Source organism: Eptatretus burgeri, chromosome 4 (assembly GCF_056783735.1).
Source record: "Eptatretus burgeri isolate ZD-2024b chromosome 4, Ebu_testis_v1, whole genome shotgun sequence".
NCBI classification, from domain to species: domain Eukaryota; kingdom Metazoa; phylum Chordata; class Myxini; order Myxiniformes; family Myxinidae; genus Eptatretus; species Eptatretus burgeri.
The window spans coordinates 73773894-73789986 of NC_140964.1; the positions used below are offsets into that span (position 1 = coordinate 73773894).

General features: G+C 43.1%; 1 protein-coding gene across 3 annotated transcripts in view; it reads right to left on the reverse strand.

Annotated features, from left to right (window-relative positions):
• The window catches only part of LOC147028351 (collagen alpha-1(XIV) chain-like), a 236291-nt gene that overhangs the window by 77787 nt on the left and 142411 nt on the right, over positions 1-16093 (reverse strand). For all 3 annotated transcript variants that reach the window (XM_085878673.1, XM_085878672.1, XM_085878671.1), the window contains 2 exons: positions 9973-10096; positions 8556-8699 (listed from right to left, as the gene is read on the reverse strand). In XM_085878673.1, the coding sequence (XP_085734799.1) occupies positions 8556-8699; positions 9973-10096 (268 nt within the window). The remainder of the gene's footprint in view (positions 1-8555; positions 8700-9972; positions 10097-16093) is intronic.

A 16093-nucleotide genomic window follows, 5' to 3' on the forward strand; every position in this document is an offset into this window, starting at 1 on the left:
ATCCATGAGAACATATCGGGCCCAATACATTTTTGAAATATCTTGCTGTATATCGTTTTTGTCCCTATCTCTCAATTGTGAAAAATCACTTTGAAAATTAAATAATTCTCGTATCCAGATCTGGATTCGGATCTTCACCAAAATCGAATCAATTCGACGTGGTCACACGTTCCATCCCAACCTGCCCACCAAGTTCCGTCCGAATGCATCAACAACTTTTTGAGATATCGTGCTATACTCATATGTAAGTTTCACCCTTTCTCTCAATGGTGAAGAATCACTTCAAAAATTCTCGTAGTCGGATCCGGATCTGGATCTTTCCCAAAATCGAATCAGTTTGTTCTTATCACATACAAAACCTGCACACCAAATTTCATCCGGATCCGTCCACAAATTTTTGAGACATTCTGCACACATTCAGACAGACAGACAAACAGACAAAGAAGACAACATCATGCAGAGCTGATACTTGCAAAATCAATGAAACAAAGTTTACCTCAAAAATAATTGGTGGATGAATTCAATGACCTGCAATATAAATCCTCTTCAAATTTCAAGTCAATGGGATGAAAATTGACGATTTTAGAAATCTCACCTAAGTGGTTGACCTTGGGCCTATATTGACCTTTTGGTCGATGTTGGCCTTAGAAATAATTTGTTGGTTGAATTCAGTGCCATGAAATATAAATCCTCTTCAAATTTCAAGTCAATCGGATGAAAATTGAGGATTCTAGAAATACCAACTAAGCTGTTGACCTTTGGCCTATGTTGACCTTTTGACATCAAAAACAATTGGCTTCTTCCATATGACAAACTCTACCATGTGGTGAAGTTTCGTGAAGATCGGTTTCATATTATGACTTGTAGGCGATAAACAAACAGACAAACAAGAAAAAGACATCGTGCAGAGCATGATACTTGCAAAATCCACCCCCCCCCCCTCTCCAAAGGTTGCCATGGATTCATCAAATTGTCAATTTCATTAAGATTACATTTCAAAATATTAAACAAAGTTCAGGTCAATCGGATGAAAATTGATTATTTTTCAGATTTGAATTGATGATTTTAGAAGTTTGACCTTGAGTTGATCTTTGACTTTTTGACCTCAAAAATAGTTGATTTCCAAATTCAGCGATGTACGATGCAATTGCTGCTTAATTTTCAGGTTAATCATATGAAAATTGACGATTTTTAAGAGGAAATTTGATGATTTAAAGAAAGTTTGTCTTGCATTGAACTTTGACTTTTTAACCTCAAAAAATAGTTGCTTTTCCAATTCAGTGATGGACTATGCAAATCAAAATCATGGCCTATGTTGACCTTTTCATCGATGTTGACCTCAAAAATAATCCGAAGTTAAAATCAGTGACCTGAAATACACATCCTCTTCAAATTTCAAGTTAATCAGATGAAATGAGAGGATTTTTGAAATACACATTCGTTGTTGACCTTGGGCCTATGTTGACCTTTTGGTCAATGTTGACCTCAAAAATAATTCCAACTTGAATTCAGTGATCTGAAATATAAATCCTCTTCAAATTTCAAGACAATGAGATGAAAATTGAGGATTTTAGAAATATCACCATAATTGTTGACCTTGGGCCAATGTTGACCTTTTGGTCGATGTTGATCTCGAAAATAATTGGTGGTTGAATTCAGTGACCAAAAGTGCAAATCCTCTTCAAATTTCAAGTCAATGAGATGAAAATTGAGGATTTTAGAAATACCACCTTAGTTGTTGACCTTGGGCCTATGTTGACCTTTTGGTCGATGTTGACCTCAAAATAATTGGATAGTTGAATTCAATGGTCGGAAATATAAATCCTCTTCAAATTTCAAGTCAATTGGATGAAAATTGAGGATTTTAGAAATCTCACCTAAGTTGTTGACCTTTGGCCTATGTTTACCTTTTGACCTCAAAGACAATAGGCATCTTTCTTCTAACAAACTCTACCATGTGATGAAGTTTCGTGAAGATCAGTTTAAAATTGCGACCTGTAGGAGACAAACAGACAGACAAACAGACAGACAAACAGGCAGAGAAGCCGGTAAGCGACAAGGGATTCGCGAGGATCGAAGCGCTGGATACGATGCTTTTCATTCTGACCTGACCTGACCAGAGTCGCAGGGCCAGGCTGAATGGCAGAGCTGAGCTGTTCAGGGAGCTGAGGCGAAAAACTGTACGTGCACTGAGGGTGGACAAGGAGGCCTATGTGTGAGGAATCTGTGAGGGGGTAGAGCATCACCTGTGGACAGGTGATTCTCGTCCCGCTTACAGAGGAATTCGCGCATTGCGTTCATCCAAGCCCATCCCTCGGAGCACTGCAGTTCGAGCAGAGAGTGGTAGGCTCTTGACAGAGAAGTCTGAAGTGAAGCCCCGCTGGGCCGGTTACTTTGAGCGGTTGTACCAGGCTGATCCCCCAGCTGTCGAGTTGGACGTCAAGGGTGTTACAATCTTTGTTGCTGACCCTCGAATCAACTGTGGTCCACATTCGCTTGTGGAAACTCGGGCTGCGGTGAACCAGTTTAAACGGGGCAAAGCTCCAGGGATCTGTGGCATCCATGCTGAACTTTTCAAGGCTGGTGGAAATGCTGCACTCGTGTCGTTGCATGCAGTTTTGTGCTCTGCCTGGAACACAGGCATCATCCCAACTGACTGGAAGAGGGGCCTTGTTGTTCCTCTCTGTAAAGGGAAGGGTGATCGCCAAGACTGCAACAACTACCGAGGGGTGACGCTGCTCTCAGTGCCGGGCAAGGTCTTTGCTCGGATAATTCTCGATAGGGTTCACCACCATCTGCTTGAGCACCAGCGTCCAGAGCAGTCAGGCTTCACACCAAAGAGGTCAACGATTGACCGTATCCTTGCACTTCGTGTCCTCACCGAACGCAGACGAGAGTTTCGGCAGGGGCTGCTTGCAGCCTATGTTGATCTCTGTAAAGCGTTCGATTCAGTGAATCGGGATGTCCTCTGGAGGATTCTTGGTCTTCATGGGGTGCCACCAAAACTGATCGATCTGATGTCTGAACTCTACTCTGGTACTGAGAGTGCTGTGAAGTGTGGTGGTACCATCTCTGACTTATTTCCAGTTGTTACTGGAGTTCGTCAGGGATGTGTACTTGCCCCCACACTTTTCAGCACCTGTATGGACTGGATTTTAGGGAGGATGTCTGAGAGATCAAGCTGCGGTGCATCGTTTGGGAATGTCAAGATCTCGGACCTTGTTTTGCAGATGATGCAGTCATCTTTTCGGAGACTTTAGATATCCTTTTTGGGGCCCTCGAGGTGCTGAATGAGGAGTCGGAGCCGCTGGGATTACAGGTTTCTTGGGTCAAAACTAAGATCCAGGCTTTCGGTGACATCTTGGATGCTGCTGTCCTGTCTGTGTCTGTTTGTGGTGAACATGTTGAGGTCGTGGAGAGATTCACTTACCTTGGCAGTGATATTCATGTCTCTGCTGGCTGCGAGTCAGAGGTCAATAGATGTCTGGGTCGGGCCTGGGGAGTCATGGATTCACTGGATCATGGAGTGTGGCGCTGCCGGTACCTGTGCGGGAGGACGAAAGTCCAAGTCTTCAGGTCCTTGGTACTTCCAGTCTTGCTCTATGGATGCGAGATTTGGACTCTGACCAAGGATCTGAGACGGAGACTTAATTCCTTTGGTACCAGGTCTCTTCGGAGAATCCTTGGCTATCGCTGGTCGGATTTTGCGTCCAACGAGCGGTTGCTGAGAGAGACTCGGATGAGATTTGTTACCTGCATAGTCCGTGAGCATCAGTTGTGGCTGTATGGACATGTGGCTCGTTTTCCTGACGCTGATCCTGCTCACCAGATTCTCTCAGCGAGGGAGTCTCATGAGTGGAGGAGGCCAGTGGGCCGACCACGTGCCTCATGGTTGCAGCAGGTTGACCATCATCTCAAGGAGATGGGGATGGGCCTGGCATCTGCCTGGGGGATGGCCAGACGGAGGCCCCTGGAGTTCCGGCGGAAAGTGTACGCAGCGACGCGCTGTTCTGGCACATGCTCCCATACCTGACCTGACCTGACATTCTGACCGATCTACCGACAAAGATTCATTGCCAAGACGTATTGGTTCATATGCAATTGTTCCTCTGCCTGGCAAGATTTTTCCTATTGCGTATTTTGCCAACTGGCACTCCTCATAAAAAATGACGGTAAATAGAAACCCTATTTTTGAAGGACTACCATTTAAAAAAATAATCGGTTTGCTGGTTTGTGCTGTGGAGCCTCGCGTTGCAGACAGACACACACACACACACACACACACACACACACACACACACACACACACACACACACACACACACACACACACACACACACACACACACACACACACACGGAAAACCCGATAAACTTCTCTCAATGCCCTTGTTTCACCACACCACCTGAGCCACACAATATTTTTCATAAGCAAACGCCCACTTTCCATAAGCCAGGCCTGCTTTCCTACGCCACTCCCACTTTAAATAATAAATAATTTGAGGTGGTGTGTGGGTCGTGGAATCGTTTTCGGCAAATAAATAAATAATTGAAGGTGGTGTGTGGATCGTGGAATCGTTTACTGTAAATAAATAAATAATTGGAGGCAGAGTGTGGGTCATGGAATTGTTTACGGTAAATAAATAAATAATTAAAGGTGGTGTGTGGATCGTGGAATCGTTTACGCCAAATAAATAAATAATTGGAGGTAGTGTGTGGGTCATGGAATTGTTTTCGGTAAATAAATAAATAATTAAAGGTGGTGTTTGGGTGGGGAATCGTTTATGGCAAATAAATAAATAATTGGAGGCCGTGTGTTGGTCGTGGAATCGTTTTCAGTAAATAAAGAAATAATTGGAGGTGGTGTGTGGGTGGGGAATCGTTTACAGTAAATAAATAAATAATTGGAGGTGGTGTGTCGGGAGGAGAATCCGAAATAGTAAATAAATAAATAATTGGAGGTGGTGTGTGGGTGGTGGAATCGTTTTTGGTAAATAAATAAATAATTAAAGGTGGTGTGTGGGTCGTGGAATAGTTTTCGGTAAATAAATAAATAATTGGAGGTGGTGTGTGGGTGGGGAATCGTTTACGGTAAATAAATAAATAATTGGAGGTGGTGTGTTGGGAGGAGAATCCGAAATGGTAAATAAATAAACAAGCAGTCATTGACTGGTACTTACGAAATCGTCAACTTGACCTCTGACCTTGTCTAATAAAAGCTATCTCTCGAGAAGGTAGCGACGCAAACCAGAAGTTTCTTCGATGATTCTGAACCAGACCTCTCACAAAACATCCAAGTTTTACCAGAATTTCGACAACCGAGTGTTAAGCATACTAAACCGTTACCAAAATTGAAGACAGGATTGAAATTGACTTTAAAACGAGCACGTAATGCCGTGTTTTACAATCCCCCTCATTAGCATAATCTTCAGTTAAGCCTCAGATACGACACCCAACATAAATCTCATAAAACATCCGATTTTTACCAGAATTTCGACAACCGAGTGTTAAGCATACTTAGCCATTACCAAAAGTGAAAACAGAATTGCGATCCGAGTTAAAACGAACTCGTAACATCGACCGAAGCAAAAATCTCCATTTCTCCACGCAATTATTTTATATTATTTTATCAGTCACAAAACCGTAATATTCGGCCACCCACCAACAATCTTTACATAATCCGACGCCATAGCGAGTCAGGCATGCGACGATAACCTTTATTGGGATAAAAAATGACTTTTAAACACCATCTTTATCGAAAACACAGTCAGCGCACACATGCAAAACCTTTACGTGACTCAAAGACGCCTCTGCTCGAGCGCGCTGCACCACGTGATGAGCCGTAACGCAGCTTGGGAAATATTTTTATACAATCTTAAAACGTCTCCAAAACATCCGATTTTACCTGAATTTCGACAACCCAGTGTTAAGCGTCCTAAGCGATCGCAAGAACCGAAGACAAAATTAAAATCGAAGTTAAAACGAACTCGTAACGTCGACCGAAGGAAAAATACTCCATTTCTCCACATGAATTTACGGAATTATGTTTGACCTCACTGTGACCTTGACCTTTGACCGATTTTGACCAAATCTAATCAGCACAAGCCATCACCCTCCTGAATCACGTGGTGTAATTTGACATTGGTAGCTTCTCCCGTTCTCGAGTTATCGTGCCTACAAACAAACAAACAAGCAGTCATAGACTGGTACTTACGAAATCGTGAACTTGACCTCTGACCTTATCTAATAAAAGCTGTCTCTCGAGAAGGTAGTGACGCAAACCAGAAGTTTCTACGATGATTCTGTACCAAACCATCAAAAATCGAATGTTTGACCTCACTGTGACCTTGACCTTTGACCGATTTTGACCAAAATCTAATCAGCGCTCGCCACCACCCTCCTGAACCACGTGGTGTAATTTGACATTGGTAGCTTCTTCCGTTGTCGAGTTATCTGTACTAAACCATCAAAAATCCAATATTTGACCTTGCTGTGACCTTGACCTTTGACCGATTTTAACCAAAATCTAATTAGCACGAGCCATCACCCTCCTGAATCACGTGGTGTAATTTTACATTGGTAGCTTCTTCCGTTCTCAAGCTATCATGCCTACAAACAAACAAACAAACAAACAAACAAACAGAAACAGAAGGCATCAATATACTTACGAAATCTTTAGATTTCGTAAGTAACAAACACACAAACAGATGACGGAAGTCATAAATATACTTACGAAATCTTTAGATTTCGTTAGTAACAAACACACAAACAGAGGACGGAAGTCATCAATATACTGACGAAATCTTGAGATTTCATAAGTAATAATTGGAGTTGGTGTGTGGGTGGTGGAATCGTTTTCTTTAAATGAATAAATAATTAAAGGTGGTGTGTGAATCGTGGAATCGTTTTCGGTAAATAAATAAATAATTGAAGGTGGTGTGTGGGTGGGGAATCATTTTCGGTAAATAAATAAATAATTAAAGGTGGTGTGTGGGTCGTGGAATAGTTTTCGGTAAATAAATAAATAATTGGAGGTGGTATGTGGGTGGGGATTCGTTTTCGGTAAATAAATAAATTATCGGTTTGCTGGTTTGTGCTGTGGAGCCTCGTGTTGCGCGCACACACACACACACACACACACACACACACACACACACACACACACACACACACACACACACACACACACACACACACACACACACACGCACACACGCACACACAAACACACACAGAGGGAAAACCCGATAAATTTCTCTCAATGCTCGTTTGACCACACCTCCTGAGCCACAATATTTTTCATAAGCCATGCCCACTTTCCTACACCACTCCCAATTTCTGACGCCACTCCCACTTTTCATCAACCACGTCCACTTTCCCTAAGCTGCGCCCACTTTCCTAAGCCCCTCATAAAAAAATGACGGTGAATAGACACACCCGATTTTTGAAGGACTACCATTTGAAAAATAAAACCTCAATCAAAAATCGGCTCATGTAAAATTTTCTAAATATCTTGAAGTGTTTAATTCCGAAGTCTCGCTTCTCTACATTCAAAACTGAAGGACAAGTATTTAAAATACTGCAAGCGGTTTTTCGGCTGCTGCACAGCAACGGGTGGTTGCTGGGCAACGAAATTCAAACGCGCACATTCCCAACAAATACTGCACATGTTGGCAAAGTTTCATCAAAATCGGTTCGCTGGTTTGTGCTGTGGAGCCTCGCGTTGCAGACAGACACACACAGACAGACAGACGGAAAACCCGACAATAAGGGATATCGAGCATATATAGCGAATCCAACAGACAGAATAACAAAATCGACTAACCAATATACTTGAAAAATCTTCGATTTTGCAAGTAACAAACAAACAGACAGAGTGGGGGTGAAAACATAACCTCCTTCACCTTCGGTGGTGGAGATAAAGAGGTGCCTTTGTTGTGATGTCAGCTCAGGTCAGGTATGGGCGCATGTGCAGGAGCAGCGCCTCACTGCGTACAAAGTTGTGATGTCGCTGATACATAAAGTACTCTGGAAAGTGACAGCACTTCCCGCAATCTCAGTGGCTGTGTGTCTTGTCCAACAGTCTTATGGCGTGTGTGTGTGTGTGTGTGTGTGTGTGTGTGTGTGTGTGTGTGTGTGTGTGTGTGTGTGTGTGTGTGTGTGTGTATGTGTTTCATCTCCACTACGAGTGTTAGATCATGTAAAAAATAAATAATGTGTTCTTTACCAGAGTCAGTGTCGTAATGGTTAGAGCATCTGCCCTTTGTGGCGAATTGGTTTGAGTGTTTGCTCTGATTCTGGGAGGTCTGCAGTTTGAACCCTGGCCTAGCCATACCAAAGACATTAAAAATGGTGAAAGGACTGAGCATGGACAAACAACCATAACTTGGCAATACTAGCACAGCCTTTGATGGGCCTGACACCACCCCCACCACTTCCTGTGTTGAAGTTCCTTCTCAGTGAACATTATATGAATAAAAACTTTGAGGAACGCCCAGATGAGCCCCTTTCAAATGGTTGTTATTCCAAAGCTCGTCACACAGAGAAGCACACACCTTTGTGCTGGATATCCATAGCGACCGATTTAACAACATCCTGTGAGCGCCCATCTGTCACCACGACAAGCAACTTTGGAGTTCCACGTCTCATCCCACTCTCCGGAACGAACAGGTGCTTCTTGACATGGTCCAAGCCTCGGCCTAATGGTGTGGGAGTATAAAACAAGATGGCCAATCACAAACAAATGTGAAAAATCCTCTTCGTCTAACCTCTCACCTTTTCCAATCAAATTATCCTGTATAGCTTTCTCCCTGAGGATTTTATGATGTTATGGAGTTCATTTGACCATATTATGACAATTAAAAGATGCACTAGAGCTACTCAATGTAATGGATAATTTAATAATATTTCTGAAACCAACCAAATTTTTTTATGACTATTCAATCAAGCCTTTTATCAAACACGTCTACAATACATCACTCATGTTTACACTAACTTGAGAGAGGAACTCAACTACATCATATTCGGCCCTGCTACTCAGGTATGTTATAAAATAAATACATAATGCGAGTGCCAGCCGATAAGCGATTAATCGTTTCATGACAGTTGTAGCCACCGATGCTGTCATCACTCACAATCGCAATTTCTCCTTCTTAGTAAGATACATATCAGATAACTTTTGGTATGATTTAGTGTTTATAATAGCTACCATATTGCATCATCATATTACCGACAACCAATGTATATGCAAATTTAACACTCCCTCACCCCATCCCCAGCACACACCTACTCCCTTCACCTTCAGAACTTTTACGGATGATTCATTGCACAGGGTGGCCTGAAAGTCGCTTTATCCCTCCCCAGTGAAAGTATTTTAATATCTAGCTTTTATTGTGCAGTACTTGCAATAATTAATCAGTGTGCACTCCATCATTCTCCTGAGTCAGTGTTGCTACATTCCAAGGAGGGGGGAATGGTGGGAGGGTCGAGATGCCAGGACTGTAACGGTGGTAAAGCGACTTTCAGGCTACGCTGTACACTGTTGTGAAGTTGTTGTTGTTTTTTGTTGTTTTTTAAAAGTTACTTAAACTACATGCAACCGAACACCAAAATTGGTTTTCTTTTTGCAAACTTTATTTCAGATGCTAAAATGGTTAATACATAGCCTCACAAAGGAAACAAAAATAGAGTAAAGTAAAGTTGCCACCGAAGTGAAAAAAGCATGGATTTTAAAGGGATTGGCCTCAAACAGTCAGAGAATGTCAGCAACCAAGGCTGAAAGGTATCAATGATATTTGAAGATCACCCTTGTTATGATACCCCGAATAAAGCAAAACGTTTTCCTGTTATACAGTGACTTACGACCTGATGACCTGTTTTCAAAATGTTGGGAAATTTAGTTGTTTAAATTAAACTACAAGTTAAGAGTTTAAAACCGAATGATTTCATTCATCTTTACTTGAGCCAACTCACCTGTCTTGGTGTTACCACCCTTGTACGGAATGCTCTTCACTGCATGGAGTAACGCATCACGGTCTGTGTGCTCATTAAGTTTGAACTCTGTCCGTGCATCATCACTGTATTGAACAAATCCCACCTGAAATGAGAATATATTGGCAGGTAAAGGGAAAAAATGGATGTTCCAAACATGAAGCCGTTAATCAAGGAACACCCAAATGTATATGGGTACCCATATATTCTTGAGAACAATCCATCATCATTATTTCATTAGGATCATTTTTAACCTTGAACACATAAAATACATGATAATTGTGATATCTCCAACACATCCTAAACAGCAACTTCCAAGAAGTGACAAAAGGACATCTTCAAAATTAAGCATTGTCTTCCATGGTTGTCTCAGATCTTGGAAAGGAACTCCATGAATAAAGCACACGCACGAACATAGGACTTGAAATTTCTGATGACACAGGTGGCAATTTTTTGTCAGTGGCTAACTTACTGTCCTTTATAATAATAATAAACCGTAAAGACCATCAATGGTCATACCCCCAAAATAATTTGGCCATGAGTGACTCAAACACTGGTCTTCGCAAAAGTAAACGAATCTCGGTGCAAAACTAAGCAATAAACTTTGTCAAATGACAATGAACAGGATAAAGTGTGATGCAGCAAAATGCAAGTGTTCCAAACAAAATATGTCCTAGAAACCACAATTATTATTTCAAAATTATTGAAACCACAAATTTCAAATGAAATAAAACTCAGAATGTGTACAAATAGAAACAATGCAATTAAAATAAGGCCATCTATTAATATCATTTCAAGAAAATGATTACAAATACAAAACAAGAAAGACGAATCAGAAATTGCAGTCCCTCACCAGGACTTGTTTTGTGTGGTGTATTTTATGTGGCAAATTAATGGAAAGATGTACGAAATGAAAGGTCATTGATTGCAAATGAAAGGTCTAAATGGTCTCGTTGTAAATGTGTGAAGATCAAACGTCTGAAAAGTTGTAAAGGTCAAATAGTTGAAAGGTCTGAAAAGGTCTGAACAGTCTAAATCGTCTTAAAAGGTCGAAAGGGTCAAAAGGGTCGGAATTGTCTGAAGGGGATGAAACGGTCTTAAAACGTCCAAAAAGATTCGAAAGTTAGGTCAAAGGTAGTCAGCAGGCTATTAAAAGGTCTGAAAGGTGTGAAGATCTAAGGGGAAGAAAGGAGTCTTAGGGTCTTCAAGTTTCTAAAGGTCAGGTATGGAAGCATGTGCCAGAGCAGCACGTCGCGAAGTCCACTTTACGCCAATACTTCAGGGGCCTCCGTCTGGCTATCCACGAGGCAGATGCTTGGCCCATCCCCATCTCCTTGAGATGCTGATCAACCTGCTGCAACCAAAAGGCACATGGTCAGCCCATTGGCCTTCTCCACTCATGAGACTCCTTTGCTGAGAGAATCTGGTGAGCAGGATCAGTGTCAGGAAAAGAAGCCACATGACCATGCAGCTGACGCTCACGGACTATGCAGGTAACAAATCTCATTTGAGTCTCTCTCAGCAACCGCTCATTGGACACAAAGTCTGACCAGCGATGGCCAAGGATTCTCTGAAGAGACCTGGAACCAAAGGAATTAAGTCACCGTCTCAGATCCTTGGTCAGAGTCTGTCTCACATCCGTAGAGCAAGATGGAAGCACCAAGGACCTGAAGACTCGGATTTTCGTCCTCCCGCACAGGTGTCGGCAGCACCAAACGCCATGATCCAGTGAATCTGTGACTCCCCAAGCCAGACTCAGATATCTGTTGACCACTGGCTCACAGCCAGCAGAGACATGAATATCACTGCTAAGGAAAGTGAATCTCCCCACGACCTCAACATCCTCACCACAAACAGGCACAGACAGGACAGCAGCATCCAAGATGTCATTGAAAGCCTGGATCTTAATATTGACCCAGGAAAACCTGTAATCCCAGCGGCTGTGACTCATTCAGCACCTCGAGTGCCCCCAAAAGCATATCTAGAGTCTCCACAAAGATGACTGCATCTTCTGCGAAATCAAAGTCAGAGATCTTGACATTCCTAAACGAGGAACCACAGCTTGATCTCTCCAACATACTCTCTAGAATCCAGTACATACAAGAGCTGAAAAGTGTGGGGGCTAGTACACACCCCTGATGAACTCCAGGAACAACTGGAAATAAGTCAGAGATTGCACCACCACATCTCACAGCACTCTCATACCAGAGTATAGTTTAGAAATCGGATCAGTCAGTTTTGGTGGCACTTCACGAAGACCAAGAATCCTCCAGAGGGCATCACGATTCACTGAATCAAACACTTTACAGAGATCAACATAGGCTGCAAGTAGCCCTTGGGGAACTCTCGTCTGCATTCGATGAGGACCTGAAGAGCAAGGATACGGTCATTCGTTGACCTCTTTGGTGTGAAGCCTGACTGCTCCGGATGCTGGTGCTCCAGCAGATGGTGGCGAATCCTATCGAGAATTATCCGAGCAAAGACCTTGCCGGGCACTGAGAGAAGCGTCATCCCTCAGTAGTTGTTGCATTCTTGGTGATCACACTTCCCTTTCCAGAGAGGGACAACAAGGCCCTTCTTCCAGTCAGTTTGGATGATGCCTGTGTTCCAGGCAGAGCACAGAACTGCATGCAATCACATGAGTGCAGCATTTCCACCAGCCTTGAGAAGTTCAGCATGGATGCCACAGATCCCTGGAGCTTTACCCCATTTCAACCAGTTCACCGCAGCCTGTGTTTCCACAAAGGAAGGTGGACCACAGCTGACCACAGCTGAAGGTGGTCAGCAACAGTGATTGTAACACCCCTGACATCTAACTCAACAGCTGGGGGATCAGCCTGGTACAATCGCTCAAAGTAACCGATCTAGCGCGCCTTCACTTCGGACTCCTCTGTCAAGAGCCTACCACTCTCTGCTCGAACTGCAGTACACCGAAGGATGGGCTTGGACGAACACAAGGCGTGAATTCCCTTCGAAGCAGGCCGAGAATCACTTGACCACAGGTGATGCTTTACCCCCTCACAAATTCCTCGTGCATAGGCCTCCTTGTCCACCCTAAGCACACATACAGTTTTATGCCCAAACTCCCAGAATAGTTCAGCTCTGCCTTTCAGCCTCACCCTTCGACTCTGGTCAATGGTATCCAGTGTCCCTTGAGAGACAAAATTATTCTTCACCCTTCGGTGAGTTCCAAGACATCCACCGGCAACATCAAGGACGGTGGTCTTGAAGGCACTCCACAACTCTTCAGGATCTCCCAAAGCACCCAGACCCCCCAAATCTCCACTCAGCTTGTTTGCAAACTCCTCAGCTACCCTCTCATCATTGAGCTTTCCAACATCCAGCCGAGGCTGGGATGGTACCATTCTCCTGGATTTAAGGTGCAACTTAAGATTTGCTCCAAAAAGCCGGTGGTCAGTATTGAGGAACTGAGCACTCCGGTAGACCCTGCAGTTCTGGATCATCCTTCAGTGACCATAAACGAGCACATGGTCAACCTCCTTTGCCACACCGCCACCGCCAGCATTGAAATCCGCCAAGACTGGAAGTGTATTTCGCCTGGGGCACTGATCAACCACAGACTCGAGCGTGGCATAGAATGCGTCCTTCATAGTGAGATCACTCACCTCAGTCGGAGCATATACAGAGACCAGGGAAATGACACCCAAGGAGTGACGAATCCTTTGTCTCATAATATGCTCGTTGTCCGTGGGTTACCTCAATTATTATTGGAGTCAGCTTATTGGAAACGGCTACAGCAACTCCTTGGGCATAGTAACCATCAGAGCAACCAGACCAATAGGAGGTGTAACCACCCTCCCTGATCTCACCGCAATCCAGTCTCTGAACCCCAGAGAGAGCTGCAATACCCATGTCCAATCGCTTGAGCTCAGTTGATAACAGAGACAGGTGATCATCCTCTCTTCGGGATAGGACATTCCATGCACCCACCCGAAGGGACCACCTCAGGTTAACCCAAGGAGACCGCTGGCTGGTGGACGACACCTCAGCACTACCCCGACACACTCTCCTGCAATCTGACCTGGGAATGTTACCCCATGGTTTCCCTTCTATCATCAAAGAATGGGGGTCCCGAAGGCTTTGCCCTAATCCCGTCATCCAGTGAGCTGCTCTGTGGAGGGAAGCTGCACAGGAGGTTCTCCCACTGTGTGGGTTTTCAGATTGTTTTTATACTTCGAGAATGTTTTCTGGAAGGAAGCTTTTACGGTGGCTGGAGTGCAAATCCTGCCACCAACCTCCTAATAAGAAGTAACCCAACTGCAGGAAGACGTCCGCAGACACAGTTGGGCACGAGATATGGATGGCCGCTGGCTCACAAGGAGCTCCTCCGCCCATTGACAGGTTTTGTTTGAAATCCTGCTGGGTGTTCATATCTAAACACCCTCCTCACCAGGAAACCTGGTGGGGGAGACGGGTTAGTCGCCGCCAACCCGACCATGGAACAAGTTAGTACAGGTTTACATGATGCCTGTAACAAGTCCCAGATCTGATCTGGCCTGACCTGACAAATAATTCTAAAAGGTCTTTGAGGTCTTAGGGTTTTAAAGGGTGTACCAGGGTCTATCAGATCTTAAATGGCTTGAGGAGTCTCAAGAGTCTTAAAGCGTGTTCGTGGTCTAAAGGGTCTTAGAGGTCTTAAAGGATCTTAGGGTTCTTAAAGGGTCTCAAAGGTTTAAAGAGTCCTCGGGATATAAAGGGTCTTAGGCATCTAAAGTATCTTACGGGTCTTAAGAGTCCAAAAGGTCTTTAAGGGTCTTGGAGTTCCAAGCGTCTTAAAAGGATGTTACGGTTCTAAAGGGTCTTGGGAGTCTCAAAGAGTTAGAGTTGGAAAGGGTCTCAGGGGTCTTACATGGATGGTCTTAAGGTTATAAAGGGTCGAATGTAATTAATACACACTCACTTTCTGTGCAGACAAACAAACAGACAAAAAAACAAATGAAAAGTCACTCATAGAGTGACACTTGGCGAAACGGAACAGCACTCAGTTGAGCACATACCTCCCTCAGGCTGAACAGTTAACATTTTGTATGCCACTGATAGGTCGGATCTGAATCCGGACCTCAACCAAAATTGAATCGCCTTGTTCTCGTCACCTCACCAACTCATCCACCTCATGTTGTCATAACTTGTCCACAACTTTTTGAGATATGTTATACATCGTTTTTGGCCCCACATATTAATGGTAAAGAATCATTCAAAAAATTCTCGGATCTGGATTTGGATTTTCACCAAAATCGAATCAATTAGTTCTTGTCGCATACTCAACATGTTCACCAAGTTTCATTCAAATCAATCTCCAACCTTTTGAGACATCATGCAATATCATTTTAGGCCCATCTCTCAATGGTGAAGAATCACTTAAAAATTAAATAATTCTCATATCTGGATTCAGATCCTCACCAAAATCGAATTGATTTGTCCTTGTCATACAACCAACCTGTCCACTAAGTTTGTTGGAATCCATCCATAAAATTTTGAGATATCATGCTATATATGTCATTTTTGGCCCTATCTCTCAATGGTGAAGAATCACTGAGAAAATTCGAGTATCCGGATCCGGATCTTCACCAAAATTGTGCGCTGTTGTCCTTGACTGCTCACCTACATCGACAAAAAATATTCAGAATGACTGCTTGAAAATTGTGGCCAAAAATCGTGTGACAGACAGACAGATAGACAGACAGGCAAACGCTACAGACCAACATATTTGGCGAAAAATATTTTCACCAAGTAACAAACAGGCCCGAAATGCAATACCATTTCCTCTGGCAAGGGCAATAAAGCTCAGAATCCGAGCAAAATAAAAATCGAATTAAAATAAGCCAGTTATAATCATAGCAATAAAAAAAAATTCTGACAAAATAATGAAATAGGATTTGTTCAAGTAAAACAAATGAATGTCATTAAGAAATAAATCATGCAAGTAATAATGTCAAAAGAAACAATGGAAATCATTACAAATGTGAGTAATAAGAATTGGTGCAAAAGAGAAAATAAATTAACATAATAGTAAAAAAGATGAACAAGGAAGAAAGAAAGAAGAGGAGAGATGGAGATGGAGATGGAGAGATAGAGAGATAGA